Here is an 18,966-nt window from a genome sequence, read left to right as displayed (position 1 = left end):
GCCAGTCCATCTAACCTTAGCCAGAGTCCTCCTCTGGTGGAAGGTTTACCTTCTCAGATGGAGTGATGAGATACACAGCCTCCAGGCTGGGGAGCGGCTCTCTGCGCTTATTGATATCTTCCACAACTAGACAACAAAACAACCCACAGTGAATAAGAAAACATGATGGGTGACCATAAAACCAGAAGCAATATAGACAGGCTACCTTCAGACTGTTGCAGACAAATATCTACAGCGGGGGATGGGGGGGAATCATTCACCCATTCCTTAAGGTTACCACGTTCCTTGGGAGTGAATTCCATGGTCTCAACATGCCCAAGATGTTAGAATCTGAAATCCGGGCTGGGCATGGTGGCTCATGCCTGTAATCCCAGCACTTTGGAAGGCTGAGGTGGGCACATCACTTGAGGTCAGGAGTTCAAGACCAGCCTGGCCAACATGGTGAAACCTCATCTCTACTAAAAAACTACAAAAATTAGCCAGGCATGTTGGAATGTGCCTCTAATTCCAGCTACTCAGGAGGCTGAGGTGGGAGAATCGATTGAACCTGGGAGGTGGAGGTTGCAGTAAGCCAAGATCGTACCACCGCACTCCAGCCTGGGTGACAGAGTGAGACTCCATCTCAAAAACAACAACAAAGGAAAATCTGAAATCTTATTACACTAGATAGTTCTCACTTCCCATTTCAGTTTAAGTAAATTCATTGATCTGTTCTGAGAGAAAATGGAAAATGCTATCTAATTCTGTCAAGAATGGGTCCTTTGCCTCTTCTTCAGCTTTGTCTCATCTCCCCTAGATAATCCCAATTCCTTTGGAATTTCCATGTTGGGTTTATTTATCAACAGCTGGATAGTTTCATTGCTCTCCTCTGCATATCAAATGAAGGCATCCCAACCACATTCTCTATACAATATTGCTTCCTTCAATAGTGCAAAGATTAAATGTTCTATTTGGTTAAAACAAACCATAGGCTTTGGTTTGCTTGTTTCCTCTACAGTTATGTCAGGGACTTCACCTGGAAAGAACAGCTTTTGGGAGAATCTTACCAATCACCTGGTAATGCTTAAAATGTGTTATCTACTGTCCTCTGGCATGGAGGGAGAAAGGCAATTATACAGGTGCCATTCTTTCTACGCAGATGATTTAAGTAGATAAAAGCATCACTTTAGAGGATTGTAACATTTATAAAGACTTGGAATATTTATAAAGACTTTCACCTCAAATAATGTTCAAATTAATACCAAAATCCCCAAACATCTACTTTACCAGTGGTTATAATTTGTTTAATTTCATAGGCCACTAATACTTCCCCCCAAAATGTTTCAGAGCTTCAACATAGGGTTGCTAACTTTTAAATTGTGTTAAGTAAGAACATGTTTTCTTTGTTTTTTTTTTTCTTTTTGAGACAGTCTTGCTCTGTCGCCCAGGCTGGAGTGCAGTGGCACGATCTCGGCTCACTGCAGCCTCCACCTCCCAGGTTCAAGCGATTCTCCCACCTCAGCCTCCTGAGTAGCTGGAACTACAGGCACATGCCACCATGCTCGGCTAATTTTTGTATTTTTAGTAGAGACAGGGTTTCACTCTGTTGGAGAGGCTGGTCTCGAATTCCTGACCTTGTGAGCCACCTGCCTCTGCCTCCCAAAGTGCTGGGATTACAGGCGTGAGCCACCGTGCCCGGCCGTTAAGGACATTTTTTAAAAACCACTTTTGGGGGTAGGAAAGAGTCTGTGTATAGTGGAGAGCTCTGAATCCCCATCTCCCACAAGAAGTCAATTAATAATATCTAATATCACTGAATCAAGAGATAATAGAACAAGCATTTATGTAGAAAAATCAAAAAGATGACCAGAATGAAGGGTGAGGTGGCTGCCTCTGGGGTAATAGACCCCGAGGATGGAAGATAGGAGGACAGGAGGTCACTGCTCTTTTCTTAGATCCTTCTTAGCTCCATTTGGTGTTTTTCTCCTTTACTTTTGTGTTTTTTGTTTGTTTTTGATTTGAAAACAAATAGTTTGAAAAAAATAGTTTCAAAAATTCAATGAAGAAAATAACATCGTAAGCTCAAAATAGGGGCAAGCCTAGTCTTAAAACTGACTTGGGGCAGGGCACGGTAGCTCACGCCTGTAATCCCAGCACTTTGGAAAGCCAAGGCGAGCAGATAACTTGGGGCCAGGAGTTCAAGACCAGCTTGGCCAACATGGTGAAACTCCATCTCTACTAAAAAAAAAAAAAAAAAAAAAAAAATAGCCGGGTGTGCTGGCACCTGCCTGTAACTCCAGCTACTCGGGAGGCTGAGGCACGAGAATTGTCTGAACCCCAGAGGCAGAGTTTGCAGTGAGCCAAGATTGCACCACTATACTCCATCCTGGGCAACAGAGCGAGACTCTGTCTCAAAAACAAACAAAAAACACAATGACTTAGATCACTAAATGACATAAAAGTCACATCAAAAATTGTGTATGCGTGCCAGGTGCGGTGGCTCACTCCTGTAATCCCACCACTTTGGGAGGCCAAGGCAGGTGGATCACTTGAGGTCAGGAGTTCGAGACCAGCCTGGCCAACATGGTGAAACCCTGTCTCTACTAAAAATACAAAAATTAGCCAGGCGTGGTGGCAGGTGCCTGTAATCCCAGCTACTTAGGAGGCTGAGGCAGGATAAAAGCTTGAACCCAGGAGGCAGAGGTTGCGGTGAGCTGAGATTGCGCCACTGCCCTCCAGCCTGAGAGACAGCAAGACTCTGTCTCAAACAAACAAACAAACAAACAAAAAAACTGTGTATGCCATTTACAGGACTGTGCTTCTGCTGATAGATACACTAGATCTGTTTTTTAAAAATGAGGGAATCACATCCACGTGCAACCAAAATGAATACAGACACATACCTTATACCCTTTAGAAATGTTAACTCAAAATGGATCACAGACCTAAATGTAAAATGCAAAATTATAAAACTCCTAGAGGATTACATAAAAGAAAAGCTAGGTGGCCTTGGATTTGGCAATGACTTTTTAGATATGACACCAAAGTGACAATCCATGGAAAAAAGAATTGATAAGCTGGACTTCATTAAAATTAAAAAGTACTGCTCTGTGAAAGATGCCATCAAGAGAATGAAAAGACAGGCCACAGACTGAGGGCAAATATTTCCAAAAGACATATCTTATAAAGAACTGTTATCCAAAATATACAAAGATCCCTTAAAATTCAACAGTAAGAAAACAAATAACCCAATTTAAAAATGGGCCAAAGACCTTACAGACACTGCACCAAAAAACAATATACAGATGGCAAATAAGCATGTGAAAAGATGCTCCACATCCTAGGTCATCAGGGAAATGCAAATTAAAACAACAATACCGTACCACTACACAGCTAGTAGAACGCTCAAAATTCAGAACACTGACAACTCCAAATGCTGGTAAGGATGTGGAGCAACAGGAACTCTCATTCACTACTGCTGGGAATGCAAAATGGTCAGCCACTTTGAAAAATGGTTTGGCAGTATCTTACAAAACTAAACATACTTACCATGTGATCCAGCAATCCTGCTCCTTGTTATTTACCAAAAGCTATAGCACACATTTCAAAGCGTGAATACAACATAAACATACAAATAACTATAAGGCAAATGTCTAAATAAGCACCACTCCAGTTAAGAAACAAAACCCAATCAGCACCACAAAAGTGCCCTGGCTCTAGCTCACATTCCCCTCTGTCAACACCATTTCCTCTCTTCCCCGCAAACAGAATCATTATCCTCCCTTGAATGGTGAGCTCTTCTCTTGAGGTTTTACCCCCTACGTCTGCATTTTAAAACAACACAGCTGAGCTCTGCGGTCTGAACTCTGTGGAATGAAGGCTCACTATCAGTGGTTTTTCGTGTCTTGCTGTCTTTGCTCACCGTTGTTTATCAGATGCATTCATGTTACTGTGAGCGCTCAGGGCTTGCCCATTTTCATCCCTGTAGAGTATTCTGCTGTGTAACTGCATGGAACTGATTTAACCATTCTACACTTGATGGACGTTTTGGTTGTTTTCCACTTGGGGAACCTATGAGCAACACTGCACATGTATTCCTGCACATGTATCCTGGGCACACATACCTGAGGTTGTCTAGGACACCACCTGACCACAGACTTGCTGGCTCACAGGACAAGCATACCTTCAACTTTACTAGACACTGCCAAGTGGTTTTCAAAGGGGCTACACCAGCAGACATTCCATCACGTAGGAGTTTCCATTTTTCTACCTCCTCACCATCACTTGGCTTTATCAGAGATTAAATATCTAATATTTTGAATCTATATCAGCATCTCACTCTGGTTTGAATTGCATTTCCCTGACCACTAATGACAGTGGACAATTTTCATAGATTGATTGGCCATTTGGATTTCTTCTTTTGTTAAGTGCCTGCTCAGAACTTTTTTCTATTGGGTGGGCTGCCTTTTCTTTCTTGATTTAACCTTTCTTTTGGCATTCCTTTAACAGACATTGAATGAGCATCTAGCCCTGGGTTTGGTGCTAGGGATTCAGTGATGAACAAGATAGCCTTGGGCCTCTCAGGAGCTTCTGGTCCTAGCACACAGGTTGCTGGAAGAATCTAAAATCGAAGGAGATAATAATGAATAGGAAAGAGCTAAGACTGCCACAGAGAGAAGGCTCCAGGACTGCTCAAGTGCAGAGAGCATGCTCACTCGTTATGCCCTCGGTCATGATGTCTGTCATCTTGCAGCAGGAGGACAGCATCCTCATGCTTAACTGATCCACCACCAGCACCTGCAAGGAAAGAGAACAGCGTATGGGCTGCATGGCATCTGCTGTGACTCTCACTCAGCTTACCGCATCAGACTCCAAAAGGAGCTCCAGAAGTACAGAATACAGAAGAAACCATATTTCCTATGGACCAAAAGCCCACGGGGACACATGCTCACTTGTACCTCCCATACCCTAACCTAACTTTCTAGGAGTTAGAGTTTCCTCTCACTGATGTAATTTTATAAACTTAAAAAAAATAGTTTTTATTTCCCATGACAAAGTAAATACCCATTTAAAAAAGGAAAAAAATCAGTCGGGCATGGTGGCTCATGCCTGTAATCCCAACACTTTGGGAGGCTGAGGCAGGTGGATCACTTGAGGTCAGGAGTTCGAGATCAGCCTGGCCAACATGGTGAAACCCTGTCTCTACAAAAATTAGCCAGGTGTGGTGGCTCACACCTGTAATCCCAGCTACTTGAGAGGCTGAGGCAGGAGAATGTTTGAACCCAGGAAACAGAGGTTGCAGTGAGCCGAGATCGTGCCATTGCACCCCAGCCTGGGCAACAGCAAGACCCTATCTCAACAAAATAATAATAATAAATAATAAATAAATAAATAAAAGAAATATCATCTATAGCGCCAACATTCAGAGATAATCATATTAGTGAGTACTTTTTCACGGCATACACTTGTGTTTAAGGGGAGAGTGAACACTAGCGCTTGCACATGTGGTCTGGCATGTGGGGACCTGATGAAAGGCATCATCGGAACTGTGCAACTAACACACACGTCTGCTGGGACATAGTGTACCTTAGTCTAGGCTGGAAGAACAAGAACATTCCAGTCCTGGCCTAAAAGCTTCAGACCTGCAACTCTTCAGCTAACCTTTCTTATCTTCATTCAGCCCACAGTGGAGAGGAAGCTGGCAGTTAAAACAAGGCTATTTCTCCTCTCTTTTTGTAATGCTATAAACTGAGAAGGGGGCAACAGGAGGAAGACACATCAGGGCAGACAGTGTGGATGAGAAAGCTTTCTGCTGCAGTATAGGGGCCAATTAGTTTTTATTATACAAGGCAGCTTCCTCAAGATTAGTTTAAAATTCACAGGTCTACAAGCCCATCAACTGATGGGAAGGGTAAGTGAGAAAGGTATGCTAAAGAGTTCCCACCGCACGGCCTCCCCTTCTGGGTGGTGAGGACAGATGTGCTGGTTAAGACAAAGGCCCTGGGTGAGACTTCAAAATCCTCCTGTACTAATCAGCTCTGTTGTTCCTGGGCCCAATGCACTTGAAACTGCATGGGCTTTTGACTGCAGGAAAACTTGAGGGCAAGAAAGGTTGGTATAAATTCTTCAGCAACATGCAGAAAAAATCAAGTAAAACTGCACACTCTTCTGGCCAGTGTAATTCTCGGCCTCAGACAACAAAGTAGTCCTTAAAATGCTGACTTCATGTATAGGGGGCAGCAGGTGCCACTCCTGTACCACCCACTCCAGGAACCCGGCCCACCCTCAGTTTGATTGGCTTAAATACTTGTTTCAAGTACACTATAGTTTCCAGCACTGCTGTCAATGTTATGTGATTAAACAAGCTTACTATTTTTGTCTTATGTAGTTACGTTCAATGAGGATAGACCAGATGAGGGCTCTGAGCCCAAACTGTACAGGGACTCCATGGAGATGCTTTATGGCCACAAAGGGGCAAGAAGGCCTCTTCTTCCTCTCCCAGAGCCAGCAGAATTATACCTTCTTCTGCTTTATCTAATGGGTTCCAGGTAATATTTTGTTTGAACAAAAGAGTTCCACTGCTAACTGCCTGACCAGGTGGTCTTTAAGATAAGCTTTATGACAAACAGACTTCTTAACCAAGACCATATGAAATATGAGGCAGAGCAGATCACCTTTCTCCAATCCAGGAGCATTCTATACTCTCTGGACACAGCAAAAGCCCTCATTCCTGCCTATAACTTTCCTCCAACTCCATCCCCTTCTGATTTTTCCATGTGAACTCACCTTAAGCCCATTAACTGTACTTTCTACTCACCTTCCATTCCCCCTTCTTCTTGACCTTCTTTATCACATCATGCATAATCTCTAAAAAAGGAGAGAGAGAGAGAGAGAGGAAATTAATGTAATATCAAAGACGTCTACACCTCTCTGTTAGATAAGGTCATTTCCCACCTTAGGCTTTGTGTTTCTGAATCATGCAATTCACTAACTGGTTTACTGAGCCATAATCAACCCACCATAAAAATAGTTCTCAGCCGGGCACGGTGGCTCACACGTGTAATTGGTGCTAGGGATTCAGTGATGAACAAGATAGCACTTTGGGAGGCTGAGGTGGGCAGATCACCTGAGGTCAGGAGTTCGAGACCAGCTTGGCCAACATGGGGAAACCCCATCTATACTAAAAATACAAAAATTAGCCAGGCATGGTGGCGCATGCCTGTAATCCCAGCTACTCGGAAGGCTGAGGTTGCAGTGAGCCGAGATCACACCACTGCACTTCAGTCTGGGCGACAAAGCAAGACTCCATCTCAAAAATTAAAAAAAAAAAAAAGGTTCTCTTCCTGTCTCCTTAATTCAGTGGTTTTCAAACTTTTTGGTCTCATAACTTCTTTACACTCTTAATTATCGTACTGGAAACTAAACTGAGAAATTTTTAACAATATTAATTCATTTAAGATAATAAACTCATATGTTAAATTAATTGCATTTTAATGAAAAATAAATATATTTGTCATAATAAAACATTTTTAGGGAGACAGGTGGCATTGTTTTACACTTCTGCAACCCTCTTTAATGTCTGGCCTCATAGACATTCTCCTGTCTACTTCTGGCTTCTCCCACCTGCTTCTGCAGCCAGTATGTCCTGAAACGTATAACATCTGGGAAACTTCGCTGTGCCCCGTGAGAGAATGAGAATGAAAAGGCAAACCACATCTTGGTCTTAGTATGAAGATAGTTTTGACCTCATGAACCCCCAAAAGGGCTCAGATTTGAGAACCACTGCCTAAAGTTAAGTGAGTAAAAGGCTGTGACAGTGCCTCAGGCCACATGAGCCCTCCTCAAGCTCTAAAAAAAGATGTGAGGAGCAGTTGTGAAATGTTGCCAACCCTGAGCACATCTCCAGAGCACTCTTATCCCCAAATCACCATTTTAATGAGCCCCGTTACCTAGAACACCACACGCACACACACACACACACACACACACACACACACACCTGACAAGCTGTGGAGGCTCCATAGGAAAGTCCACTCTTGCTACTCTGTAAACCTGCGTAACACACGCCTGGAGCAACTTGAAGGGCAAGAGCTGTTTTCAGCACATATGCTTCAGTTAGACAATTCTCTAGGGCTCGATGGTTCCTAAATCTGCTTTTGACTATCTTCAGTAATCACTGAATCACAGTAATCACATACACACACACACACACACACACAGCAGTAAACTTGGAAAACACAGAAAAGTATAAAGGAAAAATTCTGGCCAGGCACAGTGGTTCACACCTGTAATCCCAGCACTTTGGGAGGCCAAGGCGCGTGGATCACTTGAGGTCAGGAGTTCGAGACCAGCCTTACCAATATGGTGAAACCTCATCTCTACTAAAAATACAAAAATTAGTTGGGCATGGTGGTGTGCACCTGTAATACCATCTACTCAGGAGGCTGAGGCAGGAGAATTGCTTGAACCCAGGAGGTGAAGGTTGCAGTGAGCCAAGATTACACCACTGCACTCCAGCATGGGCGACAGACCCAGAGCCAGACTCCATCTTAAAAAAAAAGAAAAGAAAAAATTCAATGTATTACTCGTGTGCTTAAAAAACAATCAGGCCAGGCACAGTGGCTCATGCCTGTAATCCCAGCACTTTGGGAGGCTGAGGTGGGTGAATCACGAGGTCAGGAGATCGAGACCATCCTGGCCAACATGGTGAAACCCCGTCTCTACTAAAAATACAAAAATTAGCTGGGTGTGGTGGTGCATGCCTGTAATCCCAGCTACTTGGGAGGGTGAGGCAGGACAGTCACTTGAACCAGGGAGTCGGAGGTTGCAATGAGCCAAGATCGTGCCACTGCACTCCAGCCTGGTGACAGAGCGAGATTCTGTCTTAAAATAAAAAAGATAACAGCCGGGCGCGGTGGCTCACGCCTGTAATCCCAGCACTTTGGGAGGCTGACGGGGGTGGATCACTTAAGGTCAGGAGTTCAAGACCAGCCTGGCCAACATGGTGAAACCCTGTCTCAAATAAAAATACAAAAAAATTAGCCAGATGTGGTGGTGCGTACCTGTAATCCCAGATACTCAGGAGGCTGAGGCACGAGAATCGCTTGTACCCTGAGGCAGAGGTTGCAGTGAGCCGAGATCTAGCCACTGCACTCCTGCCTGGATGACAGAGTGAGACTTCGTCTCAAAAAAAAAAAAAAAAAATCAAAAAGAAAAATTATCTGTAATCATGTCAACTTGAAATGCATAATTAACATTTTAGTTTATTTCATACTAGCTTCTTCTATGCACTTTTACATAGTTAAGATCATGTTGGCCACGTGCGGTGGCTCATGCCTGTAATCCCAGCACTTTGGGAGGCCAAGGCAGGCAAATCACTTGAGCCCAGGAGTTAGACACCAGGTTGGACAACATGGTGAAACCCCATCTCTACAAAAAATACAAAAATTAGCCAGTCATGGTGGCATACACCTGTAGTCCAAGCTACTCAGGAGGCTGAGGTAGTGGGACTGCTTAAGCGAGAGGCAAAGTTGCAGTAACCCAAGATCATGCCACTGTACTCCAGCCTGGGTGACAGAGGGAGACTCTGACTAAAAAAAAAAAAAAAAAAAAAAATCATGCTGTAGATATATAATTTTATATTATGCTTTTTTCACTTAATGTACTCAATTCACCCATTTTAATAAAAACACTTCCTAGGATTTTAAGGCCTGAATAATTGTTCATGGTCAACAATATTTCCAATAGCCATTTAGATTACTTCGCATGTTTCAGTGTAGTTAAAAACTAGAAACCAATGTATCTATAATAGGGCAGTGGTTAACTTAATTAGGTTACATTTGTACAACAGAATACTATGAACCCATTGGAAATAATAATATGGAGCTGCTGCTGTAGGGAAGGAGGCAGCCACTAACTGAAAAGAGCAATTGCATTTTCTCATAAGTGCTCCGAATTAAATAAATAAGGTGCTATGATTTTTAAAAAGGGTGTGGGCAGCCTACTTAAATAGGGGGTCAGGCAAGGCCACTCTAAGCAAGTTGGACCTGACGAGGAAGAAGTCAGCCAAGAACTAGGAAAAGGAGAAGGAACAGTACAAAGTCTTGTGGAAAAAGGAAAATGAGATTGACATTTTCTGGGAACTGAAGATGATATATGCTGAGGTTGGAGGCCAGATCATACAGAGCCTCGTGGTCTTTGATAAGGAGTATGATTTTATCTGAAAGGCATTGGAAAGCCATGGAAGGTAAGGATGTAATCTGATGTGCTACAGAGAGACAAGAAGGAGGGGGCAAGAACAGAAGCAGGCGGTGGAGTCAGGAGGCCTTTCCAACAGTCCAGGCATGACAGTGGCAGAGGAGATGGTGAGAAGTGGGCAGATTGGATATACAATGTGGAGGTAAAACCAACAGGGCTAGCTGATACACTGGATGTGGCAGAAAAGAAAAGAAACATAACTAACTCCCAGATTTTTGGTTTAAGCCAAGAAATTGATGTAGAGGCACTCAAGGAGTTTCAGAGGAAGGAGAACTGGTCTGTAGGAGAACATCAGGAGTTCTATTTTCGTTCTATTAAGATTGAGATGGCTAAGACACATTCAAGGGAAGATGCTGAATAGGTAGCTAGAGTTAGCTCTTGGGCTTGGAAGCACAGCCTCAGCTGGAGTGAAACACTGGGGACTTATCATCAAATAGAGGCAGGAGGGAAGGCTGCAGAAAATGACTCTGACAAGAGCAGTGAGATGGACGGACATGGTCTTTGTGGACCTTGACGAGCGTTTCAGTGAAATAATAAGAATGAAGCCAGACTGAAATGGGAGAGGAGGAAGACAAGACAGACAACAACTCTTAAGAAGTTTTGCTTTGGCCAGGCGTGGTGGCTCACACCTATAATCCCAGCACTTTGGGAGGCCAAGGCGGGTGGATCATGAGGTCAGGAGTTCGAGACCAGCCTGACCAACATGGTGAAACCCTGTCTCTACGAAAAATACAAAAATTAGGTGGCAGGCCTGTAGTCCCAGCTACTCGGGAGGCTGAGGCAGCAGAATCGCTTGAACCCAGGAGACGGAGGTTGCAGTAAGCCAATTCTCACCACTGCACTCCAGCCTGGTGACAGAGCAAGACTCTGTCTCAAAAAAAACCCAAAAAACAAAAAACAAAAATTAGCCAAGCGTGGTGCTGCATGCCTGTAATCCCAACTACTCAGGAGGCTGAGGCAGGAGAATTGCCTGAACCTGGGAGGTGGAGTTTGCAGTGAGCCGAGATCGTGCCACTGCACTTCAGCCTGGGCGACAAAAAAAAAAAAAAAAAAAAAAAAAAAAAAGGAGTTTTGCTTTAAAAGGTAGCAGAGAAAAGGCATGAAAACTAACAGGGTAGATAAAGACATGGATGCAAGGGTAGGATTTGTTTGTTTTTAAAGATGTGAAAGATTATAGCATTTTTAGCGATGCTGGCAATAAGTCAAAAGGGAAGGAGAGAGTGACGATGCAGGAGAAAGGATGGAGCAATGAAAGACTGAGGTCCCTGAGGAAGAGGGAGGAGTTGGAGCTGAGATACAAGAGGAAAGCTTGATCTGGGACAGGAGGCATCCTGTGCGAAGGAGAGGAAAGCCACAGATGGGCTTGGAGATACGGTGGCAGAGGTGAGGGGTTTCCTTGTTGGAGATGAAGTCATTGGCTAAGAGTGGGGAACGGGTGTTATATATGGAAGCTTTGAAGAAAGAAGGTATCACATATCTTCCCAGAGATTGGGAAAGTCAATTTACTATGGAAATGTTTTAGCATTTACAGACAGTACTAAGGACTAATTTGACGGTCATGAACGTGAATTTAAAGTTAAACCAGGCAGCTTAGTAATGTTTTTTCCCAATAATGTTCGGCTGTCCAGGTGCAAGAAAGGAGGGCTGGTTTCAACTAAGGTTAGAATTTTCATATATGAGTACAAACGAGGAAGAAAATGCTCAAAATATATGGCTAAGGGTGAAAAAAGCATGCTACACTATTTTTAAATCAGATATGCATAGGAAAATTAGAAAAACTCATACCAAAAGCTTATTTTTGTGCAACAAAGTTATAATTAACCTTTACTTGCCAATTTGTGCCTTCCAATGCTGTCCCAAGCTTTCTGCATAAGAAAAATGCTCTCAAAATAATGTGTCAGTGACCATCTTTGTGGCCAGGGCTTTTCTTAGCACAAATTATTACATCAGGGTAGCTTTCTGAGTATGGAATAAATTGGTAAAACATCTAAATGTTCTGGTGTCCTGATAAACTCTGCTGAATTACTTTCCAAAATTATGTCTCCCACCCTCACCAGTACTATGTGGCTCTCCAAATTAACATACTAACTGATAAAATATCTTGAGGTTTACTTATTTTAATCTTTGCCACAATGATAGCAGAAAACAGTATATTTCACTCTTTATTTGAATGTATTATATTATTGAGGATGAATATATTTTCTTGCCACTAAAAATTAATATAAATTCACTGAAAAAAATTACACTTAAGTTGCCTTTTGATAGGGAAAGGCAGAGATATAATCAAAAGATAAAACCAAGTACTAGAAGTGTTAAAAGACATATAAATTACCACTGCGCTGCCACCATTCCTAGGAAGTTATTTCCTTTCCAAAGTTCTCAGGGCATATATTTGTCCTGGGTATTGTTAACAGCCAATTCTAATCCTGCCCTACATTTTTCTAATCCAATACCGAAAAGGAAACAAGGATTAGAGCTCAGTTTAGCATTAAGAATCAAGTAGCTTGGGCTACCTCCTCACAATCCCTGGCAATCTCATTTCATCTCCTTCCTAAGTCCTCTTCATGTGGAGAGAAACAATGAAGCCTTCTGAAGTGGGTCCAGCCAGGAGGTCTTACTTCCGCATACCAAACCATGTGTATCTACAGCCAAATGCCTGCTCCACCACCCATCTAGTCTACGGGGATGTGTTTAAAAGACCCGGGCAGCTTCAATTCCTCCGTAATACTGAAGACCTTGGTGGACTCTGCTTCCCTCATGGCCAAATGAGTAAGAAAGCAGGTTCCTTCTCAACCACATCACCTAGGTCCTGGGTGACTCCCAACCTTGGCAAATCTCTGCCATGCCCTGGGAAAAATGGCCGGTGGTCTAAGATGATCTGGGACATCTTCAAATGCACCCAATATTTCAACTGGAGTCCCAAAACACAGGCTCCAGGGATCGCTACAGGGACTGCTGAAGGCTTGCAGCTCCCTATGAAGCCCCACCCTCACAGCCCAGGAGGGACTCACAACTGCCCTCCACAGTGACATATGCCAGATGCCCGATGCCCTGAGCCCAGGGCACATGCAAACACCTGAAGTAGCATGACTAATATTAGATGAGCCAGAAGCTTAGGAGAAGTGCAACCAAAGTCCTCAACACCACAGGCGATTCCAAGATTCCACACAGTAGCCCCAGAGCACCACACTGCTCAGGACAGAGGCACCAGGATCCACTTTCCCCAGGTTGGGAGAAGTTGCCTTCATGCTGCTGAGGGAACTAAGAGAGTCCAACCTCAGCCCACAACTCCCTGCCTCTTTTTACCAATCCAGAGTACAGAGAATTTCCAGAGTTATTCTGACTCAACAGTAGATGTTCTTCTAAAAGGCATCCTCTTGACTGAACTCCAGGGGTCTGAGGGGGTAATGCTGGCTGCTCAAGCAGAAATCACCCCCAAAAATGCCCAAGGAAGCGCTACAGTTAGACCAGGGCTGACATCCAGGTTCAGGCATTTGCTGGCTGTGTGACCTTGGGACTTTTTTTTTTTGAGAAGGAGTCTCCCTCTATCGCCCAGGCTGGAGTGCAATGGCGAGATCTTGACTCACTGCAACCTCCACCTCCCGGGTTCAAGTGATTCTCCTGCCTCAGCCTCCCTAGTAGCTGGGACTACAGGCACACACCACCACACCCAACTAATTTTTGTGTTTTTTGTAGAGACAGGGTTTCACCATGTTGGCCAGGCTGCCTTCGAACTCTTAACCTCAGGTGATCCACCTGCCTCAGCCTCCCAAAGTGCTGGGATTACAGGCGTGAGCTACCGAGCTATCGTGCCTTGCCAAGTTTAAAACATTTTAAGTTTCAGTTTTCTCATCTGCAAAATTAAAATTATAATACTCTAATAGCCTGTTGTGAAGATTAATAAGATAAAATGCTTACTTAGTCCAGTGACACGTATGAGGCACTCTGCAAAAGGCACCTCTTGTGACATCACTATAAAAGCATATTATTCATACAAAGGAAGAAGAAAATTATGAAATATAACTTCCACCAATCAAGATTTTTAACATAATGTAAAAATCCTCTTAAAAGGAAACAAATGTGGCCGGGCACAGTGGCTCATGCCTGTAATCCCAGCACTTTGGGAGGCTGAGGTGGGTGGATCACTTGAGGTCAGAAGTTTGAGACCAGCCTGGCCAACATGGTGAAACCCCATCTTTACTAAAAATACAAAAATTAGCCAGGCATGGTAGTGGGTGCCTGTAATCCCAGCTACTTGGGAGGCTGAGGCAGGAGAATCGCTTGAACCTGGGAGGCGGAGTTTGCAATGAGCCAAGATCACGCCACTGCACTCCAGCCTGGGCAGCAGAGTGAGACTCTGCCTCAAGAAAAAAAAAAAAGGAAACAAATGTTTAAAATAGTTTTTAAATAATCATAAAGATATTCAGATAGCAAACTACATGGACATTTCACCAAAAATTTCAAAACTTCTCTGACCCGCAGTAAACATATGAATACATTTTTGGAATAATGGCACTATAGCACCAACGTATACGAATCCTAAATGAAAATATAAAGTTTGGCCTGGGCAACATGGCAAAAATCCGTCTCTAGAAAAAATACAAAAATTAGCTGGGTGTGGTAGCTCACGCCTGTAGTCCCAGCTACTCAGGAGGCTGAGGTGGGAGGATCCCTTTGAGCCTGAAAGGCAGAGACTACAGTGAGCCAAGATGACGCTGCTGTACCACTCTAGCCTGGGCAAGAGTGAGACCCTGTCTCAAACTAAGAAAAAAAAAGAAAGAAAGAAAGAAAATATAAAGTTGAACATAAGGACCCCCGTCCCCTTCTGAGAGGGCAGAGAGTGGCCCCTGGCTATCTATGAGTTCATGCTGAAGCACAAGCAGAGGCCGATAGAAAGTCAAAGGCATTTTAGTCACAACAGGGCACACAGGTCTGTATTTTAAAATTGTTATTATTTAACATGTATCCAAAAATTCAGTCAGATAAGAAAATAAAATGAGTTACAATATTAGTAATAATGACATATATCTATCTGCAGAAATCAAAATGATTAGCAACATTAAAACATTTAGTAAGGCAGCAGATAAGAAATAAATACATAAAACTCAAGAGGACTTTTTACACAGCAGCAATAACCGGATTGTAGGAAGAGGGCTCACTCTTTACCAGTTTACACTGGGCTGGGACTCGGCCTCCGAAGGTTCAATCTACTGCTGGAAATTCTGCTCTGGAGCAACATGTCTAGGTAGTCTTCCTCTTTCCTGACAGCAAAGACAGCAACCAAGTTTCTCTGAATGTCTCGTGTGGGGCTGAAGGGTCTCCTTGATAAACAACTGCATTTTCCCAGGTGGAATAAGTTAATGTTCAACAAGATTGCAGGAAATGGTACAAATACTTGAAAACAAGCCTTCCAAGTACTCTCAAGGTTCCTTTCTTGGAAATATCATTTATACACACACTATTGGTAACCTAATTATAAACCACTTTAACTTTTTGCCTTTACGTAGTTCTTTTTTTTTTGAGACGCAGTTTCACTCTTGTTGCCCAGGCTGGAGTGCAATGGCATGATCTTGGCTCACTGCAACCTCTGCCTCCCCGGTTCAAGTGATTCTCCTGCCTCAGCATCCCGAGTAGCTGGAATTACAGGCATGTGCCACCACCCCCAGCCTATGTAGTTCTTAATAATAAAAAAGTAGCACATTCTTGTAAAAAAAAAAAAAATCAAACAATAGATTATATAAATACAGGGTGAAATTTCCCTCCCTCCCCCTACTCTTGTGGGGAAAACAGCCACTAACAGTTTCGGATGTGCCCTTACAGATCCTTTCCTGGGCACATACACCCAGGTGTGGGGAGGTATGCACATGTACACAGCTCTTTGGTTGGGATATTACACATATACGCATTGTTCTGCAATTACATTTTCTACTCAATATATTATAGACATTTTCTTATATCATTTCACACAGACCTACCACATGCTTTCAAACTACATAGCATTCCATAGTATGAACATACAATAATTTGCACAAATCTCCTTAAATGTATTCATAAGACAGTCTCTACTTGGAGACCTGCTGATTTATTCCAATCAAATTAGTGAGGACTTTACTGTAAACATAAACACTAACACAGGAGGCTAATAAAATTTTTTGATCTATGTCACCTTGTAGCCTGGGGAGGCGAAGTAATTTTCAACTATTCTTTGGGGCTTGAAAACTTTAATATTGGAAAGAACCTCGGAGATCAGCTAAGGCCAGGTTCCAGGTCCCAGGTCTCAATTTGGGGATTGAGATACTCCCTGCAGAAGACAGCCATCTGGAGTGGGTAAGCCACTAATTGGTCACTCTAGCATGAGCAGAAACTATTCTCTGGACCCCTGTCCGCATGTTCTTCCCACGGCACGTGTCGTCTCTCTGGCGCTAGCATGGGCTAGACTCTGACACTGATCCCAGCTGTCCTTTGTTGTGCTATATTGCTATGATCACCTTGACAGAGTAAAGCAAAGGGATTCAAATGGGTTTTGGAGCCAGATGGTTAAAGTTCAAATCCCTGCTTCTCCACTCATTAGCTGTGCCTTTGGGCAAGTTATTAAATTTCTGTGTGTCACAGTTTCTCCATCTGTAAAATGGGAAGGACCGCAAATGTCTCATGGGGTATCGTGAGGATTAAATAAGTGACTGCCTGTACAGCACTTAGCTTAGTGTTTACAACAGTACTTAACCCTGTTGGCTATCACTGGCCCCATTATCACCTATTTTAAATAATATTTTTACCTTCCTAATAAGGAAGAATCTAGTGATTTATTGTTCCTCCATGGGGTTTGTAATATGTCTCCTGTCTGCTAATTTTTTCTCTGCATACATTTTTTCTCATCTATTCCACAATATTTATTGAACACCTGCTATGTGGCAGACATCCTTCTAGGCATCAGAAAGACCATGATGAGCAAGCTAAACAAAATGCCTACACTCTGGTGTGGAAGGGAGAGACAGCCTATAAACACAAAGAAATAAACACCATCGCCTCGGAGAGTGATCAGTGCTCAAAGGAAATTTAACAGTTTAACGAACTTGCTGGGGGCTTAGAAGAAGGTCCACCATCTGATAATTCCCCTATTGCTAATTTTTTAACCAGTGTCTGATTGAGATATTACAACCTTAGCCAAAATTTTTTCAAAGCTCTTACTAAAGAAAAACCTTGGCGGGCACGGTGGCTCACGCCTGTAATCCCAGCACTTTGGGAGGCCAAGCGGGCAGATCACAAGGTCAGGAGTTCGAGACCAGCCTGGCCAGCATGGTGAAACCCTGTCTCTACTAAAAATACAAAAATTAGCCAGGCATGGTGGTGTGAGCCTGTAGTCCCAGCTACTCGGGAGGCTGAGGCAGGAGAATCACTTGTACCCGGGAGGTGGAGGTTGCAGTGAGCCAAGATCGTGCCACTGCACTCCAGCCTGGATGACAGAGTGAGACTCCATCTCAAAAAAAAAAAAGAAAGAAAAAAAAAAAAAAAACTCAGCCGGGCACAGTGGCTCATATCTGTAATCCCAGTACTTTGGGAGACTGAGGCGGGCAGGTCACTTGAGGCCAGTAGCTCGAGACCATCCCGGCCAACATGGTGAAACCCCGTATCTACTAAAAATACAAAAATTAGCCGGGTTTGGTGGCAGGTGCCTGTAATCCCAGCTACTAGGGAGGCTGAGGCGGGAAAATTGCTTGAACCTGGGAGGCGAAGGTTGCAGCAAGCCAAGATTGCACCACTGCACTCCAATCTGGGCAACAAAGCAAGACTCCTTCTCAAAATAAAGAAAAAACTCAATCGTTAATTTACTCTTAATAACAAAAAAAATGCCCATAATAATAGCAATATCTGAAACGTACTGAAGGTTGACTACATGGGAGAGAGTTCCTCATGTGTTTTACATATATCATCTCATTTAAAGCTCCCAGTAGCCCTCAGAGGTCAAGAATTATAGCACCTTCATTTTACAAAGTAAAACACTGAGGCTCAGAGAAACAAAGTATCTAGCAATTGCACAATAAAATGCACATAACCACTTGAAGCCAATAGAGGATACAAGCAACATATAAATCAATGTATTTACCTCAAAGAATTTACAGTCCAGTCTGAGAAAGAAGGAATTACACCTTAAGCCCAGTAAGATAAAAAGGCACTGGACCGTCATGCACTGCTGGTGAGAATGCAAAATGGTACAGCTGATGTGGAAAACAGGCTGGCAGTTCCTCAAATAACCAAATATAGAGATCCAGCAATTCTATTCCTAGGTATATATCCTAAAGACATTAAAACGTTATGTTGGCTGGGCGTGGTGGCTCATGCCTGTAATCCCATCACTTTGGGAGGCTGAGGCAGGTGGGTCACCTAAGATCAAGAGTTCAAGATCGGTCTGGCCAACATGGTGAAACCCTGTCTCTACTTAAAATACAAAAATTAGCCAGGCGTGGTGGCAGGCACCTGTAATCCCAGCTACTCGGGAGGCTGAGGCAAGAGAATTGCTTGAACCCGGAGGGCAGAGGTTGCAATGAGCTGACATAGTGCCACTGCACTCCAGCCTGGGCAACAGAGTGAGACCCTGTCTCAAAAAATAATAATAAATAAATTTTAAAAATAAATAAATAACGTATGTCTACACAAAGACTTGTACATGAATGTTTCTAGCAGCATTATTCATAATAACCAAAAAGTGGAAACAACTCAAACACCCACTGA

At 43.2% G+C, this 18,966-nt stretch overlaps 1 protein-coding gene across 3 annotated transcripts in view; it reads right to left on the bottom strand.

Annotated features, from left to right (window-relative positions):
• STXBP1 (syntaxin binding protein 1) overlaps positions 1 to 18,966 on the bottom strand; it is a 78,899-nt gene that overhangs the window by 33,431 nt on the left and 26,502 nt on the right. For all 3 annotated transcript variants that reach the window (XM_054501355.2, XM_054501354.2, XM_054501353.2), the window contains exons 2-4: positions 6,797 to 6,846; positions 4,695 to 4,776; positions 50 to 126 (exon numbers count right to left, since the gene is read on the bottom strand). In XM_054501355.2, the coding sequence (XP_054357330.1) occupies positions 50 to 126; positions 4,695 to 4,776; positions 6,797 to 6,846 (209 nt within the window). The remainder of the gene's footprint in view (positions 1 to 49; positions 127 to 4,694; positions 4,777 to 6,796; positions 6,847 to 18,966) is intronic.

Source organism: Pongo pygmaeus, chromosome 13, assembly GCF_028885625.2.
Source record: "Pongo pygmaeus isolate AG05252 chromosome 13, NHGRI_mPonPyg2-v2.0_pri, whole genome shotgun sequence".
Lineage (NCBI taxonomy): Eukaryota > Metazoa > Chordata > Mammalia > Primates > Hominidae > Pongo > Pongo pygmaeus.
Note: the sequence above shows the minus strand (reverse complement) of the source record. Positions and strands in the feature narration are given on the sequence as shown.